Source organism: Chiloscyllium plagiosum, chromosome 16 (genome assembly GCF_004010195.1).
Source record: "Chiloscyllium plagiosum isolate BGI_BamShark_2017 chromosome 16, ASM401019v2, whole genome shotgun sequence".
NCBI lineage: Eukaryota > Metazoa > Chordata > Chondrichthyes > Orectolobiformes > Hemiscylliidae > Chiloscyllium > Chiloscyllium plagiosum.
The window spans coordinates 27818341-27843888 of NC_057725.1; the positions used below are offsets into that span (position 1 = coordinate 27818341).

Sequence of the window (25548 nt, forward strand, 5' to 3'; positions counted from 1 at the left end):
AGAAGGAGAATGTCAGAGAAATTTAATTGTGTGCTCAGTCACGAATATCAGCAGCAATAATTTCTGAGCGATGGACTTGATTTAGTTCAATAGTAAACTTAAATCTGTATTTCTCAGAATTATTTTCCTTTTGTCTTCCTCGTGTATGTTGAGATGTACAATAAAGTTTGGAATCACTAGGAGAATTTAATTGATAAACTGTTGCTATTGACAGGAGTGTTAGTAGCCAGAGGCCACAGATATAAAATAATTGGTGAATAAACCAGAGTAGGTGATGAGAATTTTTGTAATTATGTGGGTGAGTTGTGATCTGCAATATGCTGCTTGACAGGATGGTGGAAGGAGATTCAATAGTAGTTTCAAAGCAGGATTGCATATATTAGTGTGGTAGCTTCAGCTGCAATTGATCATCCTTGGACAACAAATTCAAAATTATACCACTTTTCCAAAGTAAAGTTTCTGTTCAAAATCATTTGCATATTTCCAAATACAAAATCTCCTGAAGCCAGCACGATCAGACAAGACTTAGGAAGGTAACCGTGTATTCACCATACGCTATTGCTTAATGTATTCATGAGCTGTAACGTGTTTCAGTTTTCAGCTGAAAATGGGGTCACCACCAAATCTAAGCAAAAATAATATTCATGTTCACTATCTGGGGGTAGCCTGATTTTTAAGTAAATGAAAATGGTTTTAGAAAACCACATACAACTCTTCAGTAGCTGTAGTGTGCATTAGGGTATATGATGAAAATCAGTCTTGGATGGTGTGTTTTGCTTTTGAGAGAATTTGGGCCAATTTCAGGAAATTGGCCAAATCGCCATTTGGTCACTTCTTTTTCAGCAAAATGGGTTTGAAGGAAAAATATTTTCAGGACAATGTGGAAAATGAGTCCAGGTAGTTAGGATGAAGTGGCTACCTGCTGCCAACACAACGTATCAAACAACATTCTACACTGCAGTCAGACCAGATTCTAATTAGGAAATTAACTGGATCAACTTGCTAAATGCTGTGGCTACAAGAGGAAGTCAGAGATTGAGAACTTTGTGCAGAGTAACTCCTTTCTCAAGTCCCCAAGATGTATTAGCAGTGCTGCCTTACAGCACTAGGGATTAAGTTCAGTTCCAGCTCTGGGTGACTGTGTGGAGTTTGCACATTCTCCCCTGGCCTGCATAGGTTTCCTCTGGGCACTCCGGTTTCCTCACACTCTCCAATGTTGTGCAGGTTAGGTGGATTGGCCATGCTAAATTGGCCTGTAGTGCGCAAGTTAGGTGGATTGGAGTAACCATGGGAAATGCAGAGTTATGGAGATAGGATGTGGGAGCATCTCTGGTTGGGATGCCTTTCAGAGTGTTGGTGCAGACTGGATCAGCCAAATAGCCTTTTTCTCCACTTGTAGGGATTCTATGATCTACAAACCATAAGTCAAGCATGTAGTGGAACATGCTTCACCTGCCTGCACCAACAGCACTCAAGGTTGTATTCTATCCAGAACTTTAGACACATCTGGCAATCTTAAGTATTTGCCCCCTCCTCCACTGTGGACAATGACAGCAGTGTGTACCATCTGCAAGATGCACTGCAGAAATTCATCAAAGCTCCTTTTTGACAGGACCTTGCAAATCTTATAACCACCATCACCTAGGAGAACAAAGACAGCAGATATGTGGAAAGACCACAACTCCGAGTTCTCCTCCAAGTCACACACCATCCTGACTTTGGTCCATATCACTGATAACAGCAAAAATGCAAGAACAAAAGCATGGATCTTTCTTCCTAACAGATTTGTAAATGTACCTACACTACATGCAGACTTCAAGAGTTCAAGGAAGTGGCTCAGTATTGCCTACTCAAGGGAAATTGTGGTAGGCATTAAATGGCTCGTATCCCAAGAACAAATAAAAATATGATTCTAATGAAAAGAAATCTCCAGTTATGACTTGTTTCTTGTTTTCTCAGATATTTCTATTAGTCTATTGTCACTGGTGGTGACTGCCTGTGGCCTGGCCCTTTTTGGAGTCTCACTGTTTGTTTCCTGGAAATTGTGCTGGATCCCGTGGCGAGAACGCAGTGAGTCATCCAACCACAAGGACAGTCAACAGGATCAGCAGCACTACACAGACAACGAGATAGATGGGCATGAGTACAGTGAGGACTTTATGACCGAACCTGCCTCCTACCCAGAGTCAGCGATGAAGATCAGCCACACGTCCCCTGATATTCCTGTGGATGTCCAGTCCAAGAACAAGGAGAATTGTGCTCATAACATGCGGATGCATCGGCAAGTAACGGAGCCCACGTCATCTTCCAGGTCAGTGGTTCTTGAGGTGGGAGAGAGACATATGCAAAACAGAGTCACTCACTCTGTTTGGATTCTAAGATTGTGGAAGTTAGCGATTTGTCAAAGTCCCAACAATTTGTAATTTAGAAATCAGGTTCCAGTTGTTATTATCAACTGCTGAGGTAACCTTTCAAATTTCTTAGGATTAATTAACCTCCAGAACACATATGCAAATTACATTCAGGAAGTAAGATTATAGTGGGCAACACCACAAAGATTTTTAATAGTTGCTTTACAGATTTATCTTGAAAATATTGACTATGGGGTTCAGTAGGGGGGACAAGACTCTCTCTGCTGTTTTGTGCAGATTGATCATGAAATATAAAGAGGAAGCACAGTCCACATCCATCCTGCTTCCAGCCCCATGAAACAGCAGCCATATGCAAATAAATCATTCAGGGCCAATTTACCTTTTTAAGAACCCAATTAACCCCACCATTGCACTGCCCATATAATAATATGGTTGTCATATTATTGGGCAAGAATGAGGTTTGCAATTTTGTTTGAAAGTGCAGAAAATGGCAGCAATAAAGGGGTGTGTTATGTCTTGAGAATGTCTTTTGACCTTTGGGGGGAGCATCCTGGGAAGATAGTATCCCATCTTCCTCCCACTTGCAAGTTCTTTAGGATCCACCCCCTTCTGTGAATTATCAATAAGCCCCCGCCAAATTCCACTGGACTTCAGTTCCATGGAAGCCAGATCCATGGACCCTCCTTTGCCAGCCTACCTTCAGCCTCATCAGCATACCCTGTTCTTTGGTGCTGCTGGTACTGTTGGAGCTGCTGGTGAATCAAGTGGCCTGATAATTCCAGAGTAGCCCTTCCTCCCGCTGAGAGTCAGAAATCCTACTAATGCCTTATTTAGTCTGCTCATGGTGCTTTTGAATGTCTAGTTGGCAGGCCACCAACCTTTAGATTAGATTAGATTAGATTACATTACAGTGTGGAAACAGGCCCTTCGGCCCAACAAGTCCATACCGACCCGCCGAAGCGAAACCCACCCATACCCCTACATTTACCCCTTACCTAACACTATGGGCAATTTAGCATGGCCAATTCACCTGACCCTGCACATCTTTGGACTGTGGGAGGAAACCGGAGCACCCGGAGGAAACCCACGCAGACACGGGGAGAACGTGCAAACTCTACACAGTCAGTCGCCTGAGGCGGGAATTGAACCCGGGTCTCTGGCGCTGTGAGGCAGCAGTGCTAACCACTGTGCCACCGTGCCGCCCACACCGTGCCGCTTTCTTGCAGCAATTGAGACATCCACACTCTTACCCCATGCCCATAATTTTTTACCATTTGATTTGGTCTAGAAACATTGAATGGATCAAGAAAGAAACTATTTACAGTTTTCTTCATTGACTGAGAATGGACATTGGCTCATTAAAGACAATAATGTTGAGGCAGGATGGTTCAAAGCAGGAAGTGATACAATAAAGCCTTCATTGGATATGTCCAATCAAATCTGGTAGCATTGGTTCCACCATGCAGATGAATGGAAGTGGTCTAAAGGACTCCTAGGAGAATTTTTAAAGTTTTAAATTTAAACACTAGCATATATAAATATTTAAAATCAAATCAAATAGTTCTAAGTTCAGACAACAAAGAAATCTGGTCATCAACATTTTCATTGACTGAACTTAGACAAATCTCTGGTGAAAGGTTGGATATTTTATGTTCCATTTGTGGATGGGGGGGTAAAAGGGATTGTGCTGATAGTGGCCACATTCTACAAACTTGCGGTCATCACAAATTCGACCTGTGTCCTAATTCGCACCAAGTCCTATTCACACCTGTATTCATTGATGTATAGTGGCTCCCTGTTAAGCAGCACCTTAATTTTAAATTCTTGTTGTTATTGTCAAATAGCTCAAGGGTATTGCCCCTCCCTTCCTCCATCTGCATTCTCTTCCAACCCCACAAACATCTCAGATATCTGCACTTCCCTTATTCTGGTCTCATGTGTGTTGAGATTGTTTTCATGACCTCTCTTCCCTTGCTTGAGACCCACTTTAAGATCGACTTCTGTCATCGTCACTAATATCTTATCCTATCACTTGGGGTCAAAATTTGTTTGATGATCCTGCGATGCATTTTGGGATGCTTTACAACATTATGTGTGTTATATAAATGCAAATTGTTGTTGTTCAATGGCAATTATGCTGCAGATTTTTCTCAAGGACAATTAGGTGTGGATAATAAATGCAGGACCTTGCCAGCAAAGATCACATTCTACAAATGAATGGGGAGAAAAAAAGGTGGTGACATGGGCATATGGTAGTTGGCAGAGTCATGGAAAAGCATTCAAGGGACACTAATTAAATGATGGAAGTTACATTTATAATGATCAGAAGCCTCTGCTGTCCTGAGGTAGACTGCAGTTTTCTGAGAGCCCCATGTTACTACTTTGGAGAACTCTAAAGATCACAAGACACTCTTTGAATGAAAGCAGGGTGTCCCCTGGTGATAGTTTGTTTCCAAATCAATGCATTTGACCTTTGATTAACCTTTGAAATGGCCTAGCAAGCCACTTGATTACATCAAAATCCCTCAGTAGCATAAAAGGAAGGCGCACCGTCACTTTTCAGGGCAATGAAGCGTGGTTGACAAATACTGTTCTTGCCTGCAATGCCCGTACCCTCAGTGATTTTATGTGTTTTAAAAATACCGAAACCACTTAAAAAAGCAGGGCATTACTCTTTCCTCTGCCGCAGCTGATAAAATTAGTGTTGCATATTTTGACCTTGTACGAAAAAGGGATAAATATCTGAAGACATTGTCAGAGCTATGCATTTGGTGCATGTGTGGGATTGGGAGACAATAATGGGTAGCATTTTGAAAGAGCTGGCACAGACTTGATGGGTGGAATAGGCGAGAGTGAGGACTGCAAATGCTGGAGATCGGAGAGAAGATTAGAGTAGTGCTGGAAAAGCACAGCAGGTCAGGCAGCATCTGAGAAGCAGGAAAATCGACGTTTCGGGCAGGAGCCCTTCATCTCATTCCTGAAGAAGGGCTTCTGCCCTAAATGTCGATTTTCCTGCTCCTTGGATGCTGCCTGACCTGCTGTGCTTTTCCAGCACCACTCTAATCTTGATTGGTGGAATGTTCATCTCTCCTCTAAGATTCTATCCAAGAGAGTTAATTAACCAAGACAGCATTTCCGATCAGAATGAAAGTAATATGAAATAAAAAATACTGTTATGGACATGAAAGCATAAATATGCCATTCAAACTGTCATTGGATAGCTATGATATTGATGGGCTGAATGGTCTCCTCCTGTGCCATTATGATTCTGTGACTACGTAAAATATGTAATTTTTCACTGAATAATAATAATAATCTTTGGTTGCAGACACAATTCCATAAGAAGACAGTTAAATCTTTCCAATCCAGACTTTGACATCCAACAGTACCAAAGGCAGGAAAAGCCAATGGACATTGGACGGATTAAACCTGAGTTATACAAACAGAGGTCAGTGGACACTGATGATGGACGGAGGAACAATCGTACATGTGGCAAACTTAACTTTGTGCTGAAGTACGACTGCGACTTGGAGCAGCTGATTGTCAAAATCCACAAGGCTGTCAACTTGCCTGCCAAGGACTTCTCGGGAACATCCGATCCTTACGTGAAGATATACTTGCTGCCAGACCGTAAAACCAAACACCAGACTAAAGTCCACCGCAAAACTCTCAACCCTGTCTTCGATGAAGCCTTCCTCTTTTCTGTGCCCTACAACGAGCTGGCCAATCGGAAGCTTCACTTCAGTGTCTACGACTTTGACAGGTTTTCCCGCCATGACGTGATTGGCCAAGTGGCTGTTGACAATTTCCTCGACTTGTCTGAGTTTCCTCGAGAGACCATGCTGTGGAGGGATATTCTACATGTCACTTCGGTAAGTGTAACCAAACTCCTGAATTTGGCGTTAAAAGTCTAGAGCCGATTACCTAAGTTATGCATCTTTCAAACATATATTTAAACAAGTGCATTGCTTCAAGGATGTGGAGATCAATGGCATGACTATCTTTAAGACCATATTTTTGCATTGATAGACAATCTCAACATTATGGCAATAATGCCAGAAGTGTTCCAAAAATCATAAGCACCATCATTGTACACTGTACATCCCAGTTTTGTGGGAAAGAGGATGGGGTTAAAGCATGCAGTTAGCCATATAAATCTTCAGCTACCTGCACAAAAAGTTGGATTTTAGTAGACTTCGAGTGTGACCCCAAAGTGAACTGACTGGAACTGTTAAAGAGCACATCTGGACTTTACTGATTTATTTGAATAGTCAATGTAACCTTTTCAAGATACAGGTTAGTTCTTTGGATCTAGTCCCCAGATACATTTGGGAGACGAAAGGCACCCTTTGCAGCAGGTCAGGTGCCATCTGGGATCATTGAAAATAGTCACAAATGTGCATAAAAAGTGCATAATCTCAATTCTATCAAGTGCATTGGAACTTACAAAAGACCAGTCAAAATTAACCGTCGGATACCTGTCAAGTGCATAAAGAGAATTTGTCAAAGGACTTGTCATTGGGCATAATAAAGGGAATTGTCAAGAGAACCTGTTAAAGGGAGTTGTCAAGAAGACAAGGGGACTTGTCAAAAGGCACTGTCAGAAGTGATAAGAAAATGGAGCTGTCTATCTGTCAACACATTTAAATGTCCTGTCCTTTAAATCTTTGTTTGTAATGTTAAAGAAAGAGATTGCTTGCTATTTTAAACTATTGACATAACCTGGAGATTAGTTGATTAGGACTGCATGGCTGATTTCAGAATCACCCAGGAGGGTGGCTGCTATTTCACAGGGATTGTGCACTTAGTCATAGAGTCGTACAACACAGAAACACACCCTCTGAACCAGCTTGTCCATGCTGAACAGATTTCCCAAAATACCATTGTCCCATTTGCCTGTGTTTGGGCCATATCCCTCTATATCTTGCCTATTCACATACCTGACCAAATCCAGAGCTCAGCAATTAATGCTGAAGCTCCTCTGGGATTATTCTTCAATACCAAAACGAACCTTTCAAAACTAACAAATGAAATGTTGGCTCTTATTTAGTTGAATGAATGTAAAAGTGAGATTTTATTATTCATCACTTTATCAATGTTGTGAAGACAACAGACACAAGTCTTCTCCAAACACGCTTATACAATAAACAATTAAGCCAATTATTTGCCATGAGAGAGAGGCTCTGTATTATGGAAAATCTGCTGGAAATGGATTGAAATCTCAAGTCCTGGCTCCAAAATGACACTTCCCATTTTCACATGAGACAGATTGGAGGAAAGGTGGCTTTTATAGATTTAAGTTTTACAGATAGGCATTTAAATTATGTGATACCTCCAATGAAGTGAGGTTTTGGCATCACTGTAGCATAGAAGCCAAATATACAGTTTGGACCTGCTAAGAGCATGTCTGAACTTTGTGAGTTTATTTGAATATTTGGGGTACCCCCTTGGAAAGGCAAGATATCATGAAACACTTTGGGATGTGGGGGGTGCAGTGGTAAGGATCATGTTTTTGAGATGTCTGATATCCATAAAAGGGGTCAGATATAATTTGGGATTGTTCAACAGTAGAGAAGATTTTGCCCAAAAACTCTGTAAAGCTAGAATGAAAATTAGCAATTGCAATATTAATTAATGTTAGAGAAAATTATCTTTATCTCAGCTCTAGATGGGGCCTGGGCTTTGCCCAATGCAGGGTTTGGATGAGTCGACATGGTAGTTGTAACAGCAAAGGCTGCTGAGTGGTGGAATAGGCTTTATGGTCATCGCTAGACACATCATTGCACATTAACAGAAGTACGACAAAATGGACCATGGGCATGGGTGAAGGTGCAAAAGCTAGCATGAGTAAATGAAGACCTTGGGGTTACAGTTGGCATACAGTGTCTGAGTGGCTTTGTGGGTTGGGTGGAGTACCACTGGCTGTCATTGCCATTGGTTGGCATCATTGGGAATGTGTGCAGGCATAGGCAAATGATGATGGGTGAGAACTGATGGATGTTTCCTGTTTTATTTTTAATTTTTTTGAAGTTTGGATGCAGTGTTGGAACCCTGAGGCTAGCCTTTGATTCAGCCCACCTTTGCAGCTGGAAACATCCTCAGTTCTTCCAAAGTGTCCTACTTCAACTTCCAATAAAGCTCAATCCCACAGACTGAAAAGCTGACATCCAGGCAGCCATTTTCAAAGGCCAGGTTCATGGACCCGGGGAAGGCTTTCATTTCTGCACACTCCACCCGGGAGCAAACATCCAGGCCCAGGTCCCTAACTTCCCTTGGGATGCATATAGTCTGAAGCTTGGGTGCATTTCAATGCATGAATAACCACAGCTTTATTTGAGGAAATTCAATTTTCCTTCATACTCCATTTTCCTCCAGCCTTTGTTGTGGGTCAGGAATACATATCCCTTCTGAGGTCGGGCTCACCATTTTAAATGGTGTGTAAAAATCACATTTCCTCCTGCACACTATTTTCATCTGGTGGTGTGTGGTTTTGGAGTAAAGTAACGTCTAAGAATTTGTGAAGAAAATGAAAACAATGCTGAAGAATCTGGAACATTTTGTAAGGTGAGTGTAAACTGTTTCCATACTTTCAAATTCGCATTGAGATGCTATATTACAATATAGATGTATTTCATGCAGTGATTTATGGGCTTGACTTTTGAAGATATATTGGCCCTCGTTACATAACTTTTCAATGGAGAAACTGCCATGCAGCAGTGAAAAATGGAAGAAAATGTCTTGCCAACCTGTATCATCATGTTTTGAACTGTAATTTAAATGATGTGACAGGTATAGCTGATGAGAAGAAATCTGCTGTTGATACTTGGAAGAAAAAGAACCATCTACCTCCATCCATTGATTGACATTTTACTTTGAAATTGAAATAGGCACCTTGTATTTTTTTCCACTCAGACAGTTCTCCATTGTTTGGACAGCTATGGCCATTCTGAATACTTGGTTGGGTTTTAGTATGAATTGGATTCACCACTATGGGTGTTTCATTCAGTTGAAAATGAATGAAGTTTGTACCGTTGATTTAGTTTTTGGTTTGTTGAAATAAGCCATTAGGATTAAGTATACTATAAGCTATTTTTATGTAACTGAATGTGGTTTTTTTTCAATATCCATAATAATGTGCTTGTGGAGGCTATTGTTAGATGATTAAAGGTTTACATTTCTTCCTAAGGCATCTGAAATATTTTCCATTCATACTGCATTGATCTCAGGCTTGTCCCAGTGGGACTATATCAGTAGGATACATGGGTGAATGGAGGTGGGTATGAGGTGGCAGAGTGGACCGGGGTGGGGGAGGTGGTGAAGTAGGTTATGAGATGTGAGGTATTGGGGGCCTTTAAACAATATCGGGATAATTATTGTTATTGCCAAGTGCAAGATGGACCTTCTCACCAGCAGACATTTACAACCACATTTCCTGCTGCTATGATTCATAGCTGACAAGGTGCACCATGAAGCTACGGCCAAATTGAGCAATCTTACTGAATTTTTTGAGAAGGTAATGAAAAAATTATGGAATGGTAATGTTAGTGGATGCAATTTACTTATATTTTCAAAAATATTCAAAGACTACTCATTATTGGCTAATTAACAAGATCAGAGAGAGCAGAGTCAAGAGATAAGTGACAGAATTGGTTGCTGGTTAACTTCAAGTTTGTAGGCAGAAAGTGGGAGTATGAGTTGAGTTAGCACATGGGCCATTGCAGGGCATATGGATGAATAGGAGGTCATAAGTCGGCACTAAGTTTGAATGGGGCTATAGGGTAGTTATTCAGAGTGGCACAATGTGAAATGTGTTGTTGGACAAGAATCATAACTATGCCCACTGTTGTTCACAATTTATATAAATAATTTGGGCTTTGAAATAAAAAAACAGAATTTCTAAATTTGCATATGGCCTTAAATCGAATGGTAATGAACAGTTAATATTGAGGAGTGCTGTGCCAATTTACGGGACAATATTAATAGACTAAAAATGGGAAATGATTGATTTGTAAAGTTCAACATAGATAAATGTGAGATGGCACATTTTGTTAGGAAATAAAGGAAGACTTGCTTTATTTGCAAGGCACCATAAGACCATAAGACATAGGAGTGGAAGTGAGGCCATTTGGCCCATCGAGCCCACTCCAGCATTCAATCATGGCTGATGGGCATTTCAATGTCACTTACCCACACTCTCCCCATATCATTTAATTTCTTGCAAGATTAAGAATTTATCAATCTCTGCCTTGAAGACACTTAATGTCGCAGCCTCCATTGCGCTCCATGGTAATGAATTCCACAGGCCCACCACTGTCTGGCTGAAGAAATGTTTCCTCATTTCCATTCTAAATTTATCCCCTCTAATTCTAAGGCTGTACCCATGGGTCCTAGTCTCCCAGCCTAAAGGAATCAAATTCCCAGGAAATTCCCAAATTCTACCCTTTCTCAGCCATGCATTAACTTGTAAGTTTCTATTAGATCTACCCTCAACCTTCTAAACTCCACTGAATACAATCCCAGGATCCTCTGCCGTTCATCGTGTGTTAGACCTACCATTCCAGAGATCATTCGTGTGAATCTCCGCTGGACATACTCCAGTGTCAGTATGTCCTACCTGAGGTGTGGGCCCAAAATCGGACACAGTATTCTAAATGGGGCCTAACCAGAGCTTTATAAAGTCTCAGAAACATATCGCTGCTTTTACATTCCAACCCTCTTGAAATAAATAACAACATTACATTTGCTTTCTTAACCATGGATGCAAGCTGCAAGTCAACCTTTAGAGAATCCTGGACTAACACTCACAGATCCCTTTGTACTTTGGCCTTATGAATTTTCTCACTGTTTACAAAATAGTCCATGCCTATATTCTTTTTTCCAAAGTGCGAGACCTCACATTTGCTCGCATTGAATTTCATCAGGCATTTCTTGGACCACTCTCCTAAACTGTCTAAATCTGCAGCCTCCCCTCCTCCTCAGAACTACCTGCCTGTCCACCTAACTCCATATCATCGGCGAACTTCGCCAGAATGCCCCTAGTCCCTTCACCCAGATCATTAATATATAAAGTGAACAGCTGCGGCCACAACACTTAACTCTGTGGGACACCACTTGTCATTAGCTGCCATTCCAAAAAAGAACCTTTTATTCCAACTCTCTGCCTTCTGTCAGACCGCCAATCCTCAATCCATGCCAGTAGTTCACCTTGAACACCAGAGGCCCTCACTTTACTCAGCAGCCTCCTGTGAGGCACCTTATCAAAGGCCTTTTGGAAGTCTAGGTAGATAATATCCACTGGGTTTCCCTGGTCTAACCTACTTGTTACCTCTTCAAAGAATTCTAACAGGTTTGTCAGGCATAACCTCCCTTTACTAAATCCATGCTGACTTGTTCTAATCTGACCCTGCACTTTCAAGAATTTAGAAATCTCATCCTTAATAATAGATTCTAGAATTCTACCTACAACCGAGGTTAGGCTAATCGGCCTATAATTTTCCATCTTTTGTCTTGATCCTTTCTTGAACAAGGGGATGACAACAGCAATTTTCCAATCATCTGGGACTTTCCTTGACTTCAGTGATTTTTGAAAGATTACAACCAATGCCTCCACTATTTCTTCAGCCATCTCCCTCAGAAATCTAGGATGTAAGGTACAAGTCTAGGTAGGTAGAAGAACGAAGGGGTTTGGGAGTACAAATACACCAACCAATAAAAGATTCCCCACAGGTTAGCAGGATCATAAAGAAAAGCAAATGATCTGATTTCATTTTGAGAGGTTTAGAATTTTAAGGGAGTCTTAGTTTTGGTAATTACCAAATTTTCCTATTTCCCTTGCTTTACAAATTCATAATTGTAGTTTCTCTAAAGCAGGCTATCAAAACAGTACAGTCTAATTACTATAGAATAAAGCCCCAACCATCTTCACCTGAGCACCTCAGAACACATGGTCAGTGCCAGTCTCAGAAGCAACAACCACATCCTGAGAATGGATAAAAGAGAAAGCTAGAATCTAACCAGTATGACAACTTGGTTCATTGAGGCTCTGTACAACTGCATCATGCACCTGTACTACATTCTTTCTGAGAACTGTTAACCCACTTAAAAATAAACAGCACTTAAAAATAGAATTTTGAGCTTTCGTCTGTTAGCTTGATGTCAGATGTCAGTGTTGAAGCATTTGAAACTGGAACTAAGATCCCATCAGTACAAGCCTGACCCATTTTGTAGACTCTTCCTTTTTATCCCTTGGTTTATGTAGCCCAATTACTAGCACTCAACCACCGCTTGTGTGCAGAATCTGCAGAATGCTTGTGAAGTTGCAATTGTGAAAGATTGTTGCCTTCAAAAAAGCATACTATTAAATCAATGAGCTTTCATAGAAATGATGCATTTCCTGTGAGGCTGGTTCAGTATCTGTATCTGAAAAGCTATTTAGCTTGCATATCAGTTTCCATCCTGAAATGGTGTACCTAAACTGAATGCAATTTTATGACTGGTTAGGGTGGTAGTTCTGCTACCTTTTGAGCAGAATATAATGATTTCAAACCCTACACCAAAACTTGAATATTTAATTCAGTCTGATTCTGCAGCCACAAGACCAAGGGCTGCATTGTCAGAGGGGTTGGTATTGGCTGAGACATTGACATTGATGCCTTCCTGTTACAGGTGAATACTGAAAATGCAGCCAGAAGGACTTAATATTTCAGACTGCATTAACACTGGCAACTTCACTTTAAAAGCAATTAATTGATTGTGGCATTGCTTACAGAAATCAGCAGCAGTCACCTCTAAGTAAGCAGATCAAACTTTGACAATATTGTATGTTACAGTCTAGACTGACACTCCCAGTGCAGTTTACAATGAGTGCTGCACCATCAAAGACACCATCTTTCAGACAAAATGTTAAACCAAGACCTCATCTGCCTTCTCAGATGGGTGGAAAATACTCCATTGCACTATTTTGAACATCACAGAGATCTCGCCTATTGTCCAGAATCCCAATATTTATTCTTCAATCAACATCAATAAAAAAGCTGATTTATCTAAAACTGCACCTCTTTCACCTCCTCCCACCCTGCCTCCTTTAAAAACGCCATCCCTTATTCCCAATTCCTCCACCTCCACCACATCTATTCCCAGGGGGACCAATTCCACCATAAAACATCCCAGATGCCCTCCTTCTTCCAAGACTGCAATTCATTTTCCATACATCCCCCCTCAAACCCCACCCGTACAACTGCAACAAGGACAGAACACTTTCCTCACCTTCCACCCTACCAACCTCTGCATACATCTCATCATCCTCCGCCACTTCCACCACCTACAAACAGACCCCACCACTAGGAATATATTTCCCTCCCCATCACTATCAGCATTTCGGAGAGACCATTCCCTCCGCAACTCCCTTGTCAGATTCACACCCCACTCCCGGCACCTTCCCTTGCCACTGCAAGAAGTACAAAACCTGCACCCACACCTCCGTCCAAGGCCCCAAATGATCCTTCCACATCCGACAGAAATTTACCTATATTTCCACAGATGTCATCTACTCTATCCATTGCACGCGTTGTGGTTTCCTCTAATTTGTGGGTCATTTCAGACAACATCTCTGGGACACCCGCAACAACCAACCCTACCGCCCTGTAGCTGAACACTTCAGCTCCCCCTCCCACTCTGTCAAGGACATGCAGGTCCCTGGCCTCCTCCGTCGCCAAATCCTAACCACCCGATGCTTGGAGGAATAACATTCATCTTTCGCCTTGGGACCCTGCAACCACACAAGATTAATGTGGATTTCACCAGTTTCCTCATTTCCCCTCCCCCACCTTATTCCAGTCCCACTCCTCTAACTCAGCTCTGCCCTCTTGACCTGTCCATCTTCCTTCCCATCTATCCGCTCCATCCTCCTCTTTGACCTATCACTTACTCCCCCACTTTCATCTGCCTATAACATTCCCAGCTACCTTCCCCTTAGGCTCACCCCATCCCATTTATCTCTCAGCCTCCTTGTGCAACTAGCCTCACTCCTGATGAAGAGCTTAAGCTCAAAATTTCGATTTTCCTGCTCCTGGAATGCTGCCTGACCTGCTGTGCTTTTCCAGCACCACATTCTCAACCCTTTCGCATTGTGGACAGGATTATATATTATTAAAAAACTGACTTACTATAAAGTGCTTTAGTCCATAAAGATGCTATGTAAATGTAAGTCTGGTTGCCTTGCTGTCGCATCCCTGCATCATTTAGAATATTTGCTTTCCAATATCATTGACAATGTGATAAGAGATCTTTGATTCTTACATTAAATTGCTTCCTAGTATTACTTTAATTTTGAAACCAGAAAAACATTTGAAATCTGTTTTTCACTCCATTAATATTGCTGGTCCTGCCAGATTTTTCACTCCGTGGCTTCAGGGAGAATAAAGACAAATCCAGCTGCGAGCTCATCACACCTGCCTCTGCAAAAGCATCTTCCTTTTAAAAATGGGGTCAGCTTGCCTTAAGGAGCAGCTGCAGCATTCTGAGCTACACACTGTTCAGTACACCATCAGCTCTGAACAGCTTTTTTGTTCTGTCTTGCTGTACTCTCCTACTCTACAATCCCCTGAGATCTGTTCTATTCCAATTCTGGCCTGTCTTGTAACCCAATTTCCATATGGCTTCAGCTGCCTTGACCCTCAGCTCTCAAATATCCTTCCTAAACCTCCTTACCTCTCTTCTTCTGCATCCTGCTGTAGGTCACACCTTAAAACCGACCTGTTGACCAAGCGGTGGTCATCTAATCTAACATCTTGTTATGTTAAAAATCACGCAACACCAGGTTATAGACCATCAGGTATTTTTTGGAGGCACTCCAAATAAACCTGTTGGACTATAACCTGGCATTGTGTGATTTTTAATTTTGTCCACCTCAGCCCAACTGCACCTCCAAATCATCTTTGTATGTGACTTCCTTTCAAAAGTTGTTTGACAATTGCTCCTGGACAGTGCCTTACAATGTTTTACTACAGTAAAAGTGCCTTAAAAATGCAAGTTCTTGCTGAGGTGTATTTCCAATGGTTTTTGTTTTGCATTAAGAGCAGGGTATTTTCTTAATGTTATATAATAGACATCACTGCTGTAGATTGTCAGAAAACAAATACTTATTTATTTAGTGACCATCTTTGATGTGTCACTGAACTTTGTGAGCCTCCTCACACTTTTCTTCATCTATTTGAGTCAGTTCTATGAGCTTTGGAGCTGCTGGAAATACTGATGGATGCCTTATTCCCACTCCTGCAGTTCTCCATACCCCTGTGTTCTGAAGGATACTCTTGGAAAGCCAGGATGACCTGAGGGCATTGAGCATGCCTGGGGTCGACAAGCTGTGGAAATCAGGATTGGGAATTATGACTATAGCGAAGTAATTATGAAAATTGTGTCCCAGTGTTCCCACTGCATCACTTGGTGAAAGTTTGGAAGGTTAAAGAGAAGTAGAAACATTTGCATTTCTGTAGCATCTTCCACAAACACAAAGCATTTTATGGCCAATTAAACACTTTTAGAGTAATGTAGGAAAATCAGCAGTATATTTGTGCACAGCAATCAAATAATCAATCACAGGATCATGGTATTGTTACAGTACAGAGGGAAGCCTTTCAACCAGGATCTCTCAATAACCATCTCACATTCTCCTGCCATCGCTCATAGCCCACACATCCTTCCCTTTTAAATTGCTATCCAATTTCCTTTCGGATTTTTTAATTAGACCAGACTCCATCACATTTTCAGTTAATGCACTCCAACCCTAACCACTCGTCCTGTGAAAATAAGACCATAAGATCTAGAAACAGTAGTCGGCTATTTGTACCATCAAGTCTGCTCCACTATTCAATGAGATCACGGCTGCCTTGTTAATCCTCAACTACAATTTCCTGCCTTTTCCCTATAACCCATGATTCTTTTAAAAATTAAAAAGCAGTCTACACAAACAAAAAAAAAGAACTGTGGATGCTGGAAATAAGAAACAAAACAGACATTTTTGGAAATTTTTGAAGAAAAGTCATGGGACCCAAAACGTTAACTCTACTTTCTCTCCACAGATACTGCTAGACCTGCTGAGATTTTCTAGCAATTTCTGTTTTTCTTTCTAAAAATCTGTCTCTGCCTTGAGTAATCTTAACCAGTATTGACTGTCCTCTACAATAAAGGAATTCCATAGATTCACTGCCCTCTGAGAGAAGAAATTTCTCCTCATTTCTGTCTTAAAAATGCCTTCTCCCACCAGGGGAAAACAACTTTTCCATACTTACCCTGTCAAGTCCCTTAAGACTCTCATATGTTTCAAAAAGGTTGCCTCTCATTCTTGGTCAATGAAATGTGGAGCTGGAAAAAACACAGCAGGACAAGCAGCATCAGAGGAGCAGGAGAGTTGATGATTCTGATGCTGCTTAACCTGCTATCTTTTTACCAGCTCCACATTTTATCGACCCTGCCACTCATTCTTCTAAATTCCAATGATTACAGGCCCACACTACTCAACTTTTCCTCATAAAACAGTCCCTCCAAATCCCATCAAACAAGTGAACCTTCTCTGGGCTGCCTCTAATACCAGTATATCTTTCAGTAAAAAAAGGCATCTAAAATGGGGTGGCATGGTGACTCAGTGGCTCAGTGATTATCACTGTTACCTCACAGCACCGGAGACCTGGGTTCGATTCCCACCTCAGGTGACTGTGTGTATGGAGTTTGCACATTCTCCCCGTGTCTGCATGGGTTTCCTCCAGGTGCTCTGGTTTCCTCCCACAATCCAACTATGTGCAGGTCAGGTGAATTGGCCATGCTAAATTGCCTATAGTATCAGGGGTGAATATAGGGTAGGGGAATGGGTCTGGGTAGGTTACTCTTCGGAGGGTTGTTGTGGACGTGTTGGGCCAAAGGGTCAGTTTCCATACAGTAGGGAATCTAATCTGAAACTGTTTACAGTATTCCAGCTGTGATCTGACTGGCGCCTCCCAATGTTATACAGCTCAATCATGTCCTCCCTCAGTCTCCTTTGCTCCAAGGTAAGTAACCCCAGTCTATCTAATCTCTTTTCATAACTATATCTCTCCAGCCCAGGGATCTTCCTGGTAGGTCTTCTCGGCATCGACTTCAATTACTTATACTTCCATACATAGGATCAACCTAGTGAAGCTGCTTATATTAATACAAGAGCCCTGTGTATTTTACACAGAAAGAAGATCTACACGTCCTGCACCTGTTTCAGTGGAACAAAATAGATGACAGTCATTCTCAGGTTTATTGCTCAGGGCAACACTTCAATCTGAGTCAACCTGCCAGACTTAAATTTATACAAATCTTGGCATTTAGCTGTCAGTCTCATCAAGCTAGTGCATTCTCCTTGACAATACCTCGATCAATCAGAGTCAACTTGTCAATCAAACAGATCATTCTTCTCATACAGGGCAAAGGTGTTGGCCCCCATTATCTTGATATTCTTGCAAATTGCCTTGATGTGTGCAAGGCAAAAACTTTAAGAAAATGGGTCTTTTAACAACATGATTCAAGTTCTGTATTACCACATGACTAAATATATATTGTACTAAAATAACGTGTGCTTTCGTGCAATAGACCATCCATTGTTCAGAACAAGAGGTTCTTGTTTTAAACAACATCAAGTGATTTTCCTTGCCAAATAGATCAAGAAGACCATATAGATCTCTGCAGAGAAGAGGCAGTCAATCTATCAGCTGGATCTAGTTGTCCAAAGATGTGCAGCTTAGGTGAATTGGCCATACTAAATCTCCCATAGTGTTCAGGAATATGTAGGTTAGATGCATTAATTAGGGGAAATGTAAAGCCATAGGGTAGGGAAAAGGGTGTGGGTGGAATGCTCTTCGGAGGGTCGGTGTGGACTTGTTTGGCCAAATGACTTGTTTCCACACTGTAAGGATTCTATCTAGTGCCATAGTAAACTATGGTGAGGATCTATCATACAATAGAAACATCTTCTTTGTGTCTATTTAGTCAAACCATTTTAAAAACTTTAAAGGATCTTTCAGATCATTTCTTCCTAAAGATAAAAGATCCAGCCTCTTAACTTTTGGACAGCTGTTATTTCTAGTATCATTAGTGTCAATGATTTTGCACCTTTTCCAGTACTGTTATATCCTTTCCATTCCATGGACATCTGAACTAACCACAATATACTTAATCAAGGTTCTCAAAATTTGATACCATGACCAATTAACCTCTCTAAATATCTAATAGCCCTAAAGAATTTACTTTCTGTTTGGGTGGCAGGCAATATTGTTTCAGTGGTCTGTAATATATTTCTCATAGTTTCATGTCAACTGACATCAATTAACGTTCAAAACATATACCAGATCAAACAGTAGTTGCCTATTTCAATTATCATCTAAATTAGCTCATGTGAAATGAGGCTAAAAACCTTTCTTAAAGGAATAGCAATTATATCGCTATTGTCAAAAATATTAATGTAAATAGGGAGCAATTATTGACTATGATATTGCTGTCTTTATTATTTCTACTGGACTTATTGCATTGCATTATCTTTACAAAAATACATTTTTATCAACTTCTGCCTCTTATTCTTCTAAATTCCAATGATTATAGGCCCAAGCTACTCAGCTTCTCCTCAAATGCAAAAATCCATTTTCAATGTTGTAATGCACTAGATTATAGATTTTGAAAATGCTTGCTCTTCTGTTGGCTCAAACGAAGCTGTATTTTTGCTAAGAGGACTGACACATTTAGTTGTGGATCTTTAACTGTTTGTTTCATGTATAATGTGAGGCTATAGAATGCCCATCTAAAGTGGGATATAGCTGACACTGGATTAGTGGTGCTGGAAGAGCACAGCAGTTCAGGCAGCATCCGAGGAGCAGTAAAATCGACGTTTCGGGCAAAAGCCCTTCATCCGAGGAGCAGTAAAATCGACGTTTCGGGCAAAAGCCCTTCATCAGGAATACAGTATTCCTGATGAAGGGCTTTTGCCTGAAACGTCAATTTTACTGCTCCTCGGATGCTGCCTGAACTGCTGTGCTTTTCCAGCACCACTAATCCAGAATCTGGTTTCCAGCATCTGCAGTCATTGTTTTTACCTGTTTTTATAGCTCTGACATGCATTGTTTTTATAGCTCTGACATGCATTGTAAAAATAACAAATTTACAATGCTGCCAGCTACCTCACTCAGGATACAGTCAGCAATTCTGAGATGGATTCTCAGAACATATTCTCCCAGCACCTGATGTAGTTATCAAGGACAAGCATGCTTCTGTTTAACTGCTTCTGCCTGCTTTAATTTTGAAGATGGCAGTCATTTAAGTAGCAATGAGGTGGGACTTTTGAACATCTCCAAATCTACGCTGTTTTTCATAGAGTTGCTGGCCAAGCAGAGATGGTTAGTGCTGCATGCCAGCATGCCAAGTGGGAGCAGTGGGTGGCCACTGCCATTTGTGCAAATAGACCAAGAAGGTGACATTCAGTGATGGTCCAAAACTTTCAGGAATGTCTGAGATCTCACTGGCGGGCAAACTCAATGTCATTGAGGAAGGGAGGACATCTTTGACAGAGCAAGGAAGGGAGGGCAGACATGGGGATTCTGAGTTGTTTGGATCTTCATCTGGTTAGCACTGGAGAATATATGCAGCTTATACACTTTAACTGATCAGCACAAATGTCTTTCTGCACATGGAGTACAGGCTTATTTCACCACTTGTTAAATTAAAACAGCCATGGATAAGATCCTTAATTAGCCATTAATTTTCCATACACCTCACTTAGACCAAGGACCAGGCAATGTGACTGACTTCTCTACCCCTTGTAAAAATGCAGTGGCCTGATGGCATGGTATCTCAATTTATGGGTTTACCTGTTTGCTTTCCCACCTGAAGGTAGTCCTTAAAATTCCACCCACTGCTCCTCACCAAAGGCAAATGTGACACTCGAGATGTTAGACAGGAAATAAACTAGACATTTATTAACTTGCAAAAACTCTGATTTCAGCACCTGTTTGATCACAAAAGCCAATTGAATGTTTAGGTTTTGTATGCAGTTTTGTCAGAAATTGGGTCAAAGGGCCTATTTCTATACTTATGTCACTCACTATATTCTTTCTCTATCAGTGCTACTGCACTGGGGCCAAAGAAAGAACCCAACTAGTTACATAGGAAAAGGGAAACAATGTTTAGAGAGATCCCAGATTATGCTGTAGGCTGTCCTTCATAATTAAACTCCATCCAAACTCTACAAGCAGCCCTCAATCCCATCCAACTTTCACTAAGTCAAAAACCTCTAAGATTGGTCTCCGAAAAAGAGGAAAGTGTTTGGGAGGGTAAGGGTGCTCCAGTGGGTAGTGGTTCAGAGTGGAATATCCCAGCAAGGTGAGTGCACTTCCTGGGTCCCGGAGAAGCACTTGAAAGACAAAAGGGGATGCATTTGTTCCTTCTTGAGGAACTGATAAATTATTTAGATTCAATCAGTAATAGAGCTGTTACATAGTCCATTTAGAGAAGCTCAACATAATTTATCTTGAATAGAAATCAATGAACAAGGATTGAAGTTGCCAATGATAATGATGAATTGTATGAGTGTCCTTACTTCAGTGTAGGTGTTAACTCATTTAACATTATATGTTTGACATCTGCGTTAAAACAAAAGAGAGAAGAATGCCTTAGGAACACAGTAAACAATGTTGCCAACTGTAATTTCTATATATTACTTCATATCAGGCTGGTTCTTATTCATGTAATATTGAAATAGCTGGAAATTGTCGTGGAACTGATGCTATTATTTTAACTTTTACTTTGCCCAGAATTGGCATCTATTTATCAATAAGTGATCGTAATCACATTCAAACAACCTTCTTGCAGCTAAACCATAAGGACTAGGAATGGGAGTCGACATATTCTGCTATGAAATAAGATGATGGCTAATCATATGCCTTAAATCCACATTCCCACTCTGCATATCTCTTCACTCCCTGAGAAATGAATATAAATCAAACCCAGCCTTGAATATATTTAATGGGAGAACATCAAAATTCTCGAGTGTTTTAAAAAATTCTCAAGGTCAGGTTCGTAGGAGAGTAGTCTGACACAGAACAAACGACCAAGAGGCGAGACTGCTAGAATATGGGCATTTTATTCCCCGCAGTGTCGCACAACGGGTCTGGCTTATACTCACTCTACATGTTACAAAAACTGGGAGCCGTCAGTTCTCGTAGAGCGGTTGCCAACAACCCACGCTCGGCGGTTAAACGTAACCCCGGAGCAGACTCACCGAACTGGAGACTTTTCTAGCTGATATACTCCCTTCCAGATATAAACATTCATGTGAACAGCAGAGCAAGGCTAAAAAACACATTCCATTCTGGTTACATACAGATAAGAAGATTCACACGGGACTAAGCAACACCTCCATTCCGGTTAGATTCACACATGTATTGGGACATAATTTTTAACCGTTTCACCACATTCCACTGCTTGGAATTTTACACCACATCGAGAAGAAAGAGAGTGCCAAAGATTTACAATGGTCAAAGTAAAGACATTTCTTCACATTTCGATCCTATTAATCCCTTACTATGAGACTGTGATGTCATGCTTCATGCTCTAGATTTCCTATCCAGAAGACTAGCCAACTGAAAACTGTATGTGTCATGCAAGCTCAGTTTCTTTGAAAAGCACCAAATGACCTCTGAGGAATGACCTGGATTCAGAGGGATCATTTATTGGACACAAAGCTGGAATATGGATTGGATTTTACCCTCCAGCAGGTTTGAAGATGGGATGGTTCATAAAATCCAATGTTGCACTGCTTTTCCAGCCAACTCTGACTTTCCTAACTTTTTTATGGGTATCAGGAGAGATGCACAATGACCTGTTTCTACTTGGGCTGATTTAGCCCTTTAATTGACCAATGCATGGCCACTTCACATGCTTGCCTCACTGCCTCCAGCATTTTGCACAAGTTGATGGGAGGCTGTCAACATGCTGTAAGTCCTTCAGTTTTAGCTGCAGGGACAGCTTTCAAGCAGGGTGAATCCTGACCTCATTGAGGGCTTCCTTACCAGTTCACCCTGCCACCCCATTTAACATTCACCTGAGGTCTCTTGATCTCAGCCCATGACCGAGAATTATCTGGGTTCACCATCATGGTGTAACTGCCTGTAGACCAAGTCTTAGCCATGTGTTCATCTGCCGCTGGACTTGAAGAAAAGAAGAGTGTTGTCTAACTGGACTTCCTCCAGAGACCTGTCCTAGTAGCCACTCGATTTACATTGCTTATCCAGTTCAGTTTCTGGTCAATGGTAATCATCACAATGTTGCTAGTTGGGGATTCAGTTCTGTTAATGCCATTGAATGTCAAAGGATGATAGTTAGATGGTTTCCAATGGAGATGGTCATTGCCTGGCATTTGTGTGCCACCAATATTACTTGCCATTTTTCAGTCCAAGCCTGGTAATTGTCCAGATCTTGCTATATTTGAACACGGATTGCTTCAGTATCTGAGTAGTCGTGAATAGTACTGAACATTGTGCAATCATCAGTGAACATCCCACTTCTGACCTTACAATAGAGGGAAGGTCAAGATGAAGCAACTGAAGATGGTCCAGCGCATGATACTACCCTGAGGAACTCCTATAGAGATTTCCTGAAGCTGAGATGACTGAGCTTCAACAATCACAGCTATCTTTATTTGTGCCAAGTCTGACTCCAAACAGCGGAGAGTTTTCCCCTCGATTCCCACTGATGCTGCCTGACTTGCTGTGCTTTTCCAGCACCATTCTAATCTTGGCTTTGATCTCCAGCATCTGCAGTACTCATTTTTGCCTGGGTTAAATTTCTCCTGTTTGTCATGTACTGGAACTATTTTAGCAATTTTTGATGTTGTCAGGAGGATGCCAATATTGAGAACTACTGGAAAAAGCTTGGCACGGGGTGCGGCAAGTTCTGGATCATAAGTTTTCAGCACTAATGCTGGGGTGACATCAGACCCATAGCCTTTACAATATCGAGTGCCTCCAATTGTTTCTTTATATCATGTGGAGTCAATGGAACTGGCTGAAGACTGGCATCTGTGATGTTGGGCATCTCTGAAGGGGGTTCAAGATGGATCTTTTACTCAGTATTTCACAGATTAGTCAGGTATATCCATTGCATAAAAAGCAGGATAAATCCAACCTCGCCAATTGTCACCCTGTCAGTCTACTGTCAATCATCAATAAAGTGATGGAACGTGTTAGCAATAATGCTACCAAGCAGCACCTGTTCAGCAATAACCCGCACAGTGATGCCCAGTTTAGGCTCCTCCAGGACCATTCATCTGCTGATCCTATTGCATCCTTGCATCAATGTATGGACAAAAGAACTGAACTGAACTGAAGGTGAGGTGGGATGACTGCTTTTGACATCGATGGGACAATTCATTTGAGTGTGGCATCAAAGAGCCCCAGAAAAGCAGGAGTCGATGGAAATCAGGGAGAAAACTTACTGCTGGTTGGAGTTACACATTGCCCTAAAGAAAGGGTTTGTGGTTGTTGGTTATCTCAGTTCCCGGACATTTGTGCAGGAGTTCCTCAGGGTAGTATCCCACACCTTCAGTTGCTTCATCCATGAACTTCCTTTCATCATAAGGTCAGAAGTGTGGATGTTTGCTGATTTTTGCACAATGTTCAGTTCCATTCACAACTCTTCAGACACTGAAGAAGTCTATGTCCAAATGCAGCAAAACCTAGACAATATCCAGGTTTGAGCAGACAAGTGGTAAATCAATTTCATACTACACAAGTACCAAGAAATGATCATCTCTCACAAGAGAGTTTAAAATACATTAACTGCCATTTCCATTGTTAAATTCTCCAATAGCAGCATGTTGGAGATTACCATTGAGTAGAAACTGAACTTGACTAGTCATGTAAATGCTCTGCTCAAAGAGCAGGTCAGAGGCTGGGTATCTTGCAGTAAGTAGCGCACCTCCGAAATCCTCAAACCTGTCCATCGTTTACAATGCAGAAGTCAAAACTGTGATCCGCTTGCCTGGATCCAAGAATAGAAGAGGCTTGACACCATTCTGTACCAATCCAGCCCACTTAATTGGCAGCATAACCACAAACGTCCACACACTCTATCACCGACACTCAGTAGAAGCAGTGTGTTCCATCTACAAGATACACTGTAGAAATTCATCAAGGTTCCTTCGCCAACAGCTTTCAAGCCCAAAACCACTGTCACCTAGAAGGACATGGGCAGCAGATACATGAGAATACCACCATCTGCAAGTTCCCCTCCAAGCCATTCACCATCCCTTCTTTGAAGTTCCCGTCATTCTCTCAGTGCTTTTGAGGCAAATTCCCAGAACTCCTTCCCAAACAGCAATGTAGATGTACCTACATCAAATAGCTGACAGCAATTCAAGAAGGATATTGATGAGAAACTAAGGAAGAAAAGGAAGGCATTTGGAATAATAATAGCTACAGAAATCAGGAAGAGAATTTCAAATGCAGGGGAGAGGCTAAGGCTGGAGTAAGGAAGGCTAAGGGGAAGCATGAGGAAAGGATGGCAAGCTGTGCTTAAACAAATAGTACAATATTCTTCAAGCTTATTAATATTAAAAGATAAGCAAAAGATAGAGTGGAGCCCCTAAGGAGCAAGCAGGTTAAACTGTTCACTGAAGCAAAGGTATGGAAGAGATACTAAATGAATACTTTCTTTCTGCCTTTATCAACATAGCAGATGGTGACAATGGACCAATTGAAAATATGGATTTTGAACAACTGAGCAGTATAGTGAAAGATAACGAAGTGTTGCTGAAGAGGCTGGCAGCACTCCAAGAAGAGAGATCACCAGGCCTTGGTGGGTTGCATCCTGGATTGATGAGAATCCGACTTGAGGCACAGCAGATAAGGGGACAACTATGACAATGGTGTTGGTCAATGCAGGACTGAGAGTGTTGTACTTAAATGCACACAGTGTTCAAAACAAGGTGAATGAACTTGTAGCACAGGTTGAAATTGGCAAGTACAATGTTGTGGGTGTCACAGAGACTTTGCTGCAAGGAATTCCAGGCTGGGAGCTAAATATTAAAGGATATAGATCCCATCAATTGTCTTATTCGTAAGAAATTAAATTAAATTAATCTTGTAAAGTGATGTAGAGATGTAAAGTTGGAAGG

At 41.3% G+C, this 25548-nt stretch overlaps 1 protein-coding gene across 2 annotated transcripts in view; it reads left to right on the forward strand.

Annotated features, from left to right (window-relative positions):
• Positions 1-25548, forward strand: part of syt9b (synaptotagmin IXb) — a 104656-nt gene that overhangs the window by 30492 nt on the left and 48616 nt on the right. For both annotated transcript variants that reach the window (XM_043705607.1, XM_043705606.1), the window contains exons 2-3: positions 1960-2311; positions 5701-6244. In XM_043705607.1, the coding sequence (XP_043561542.1) occupies positions 1960-2311; positions 5701-6244 (896 nt within the window). The remainder of the gene's footprint in view (positions 1-1959; positions 2312-5700; positions 6245-25548) is intronic.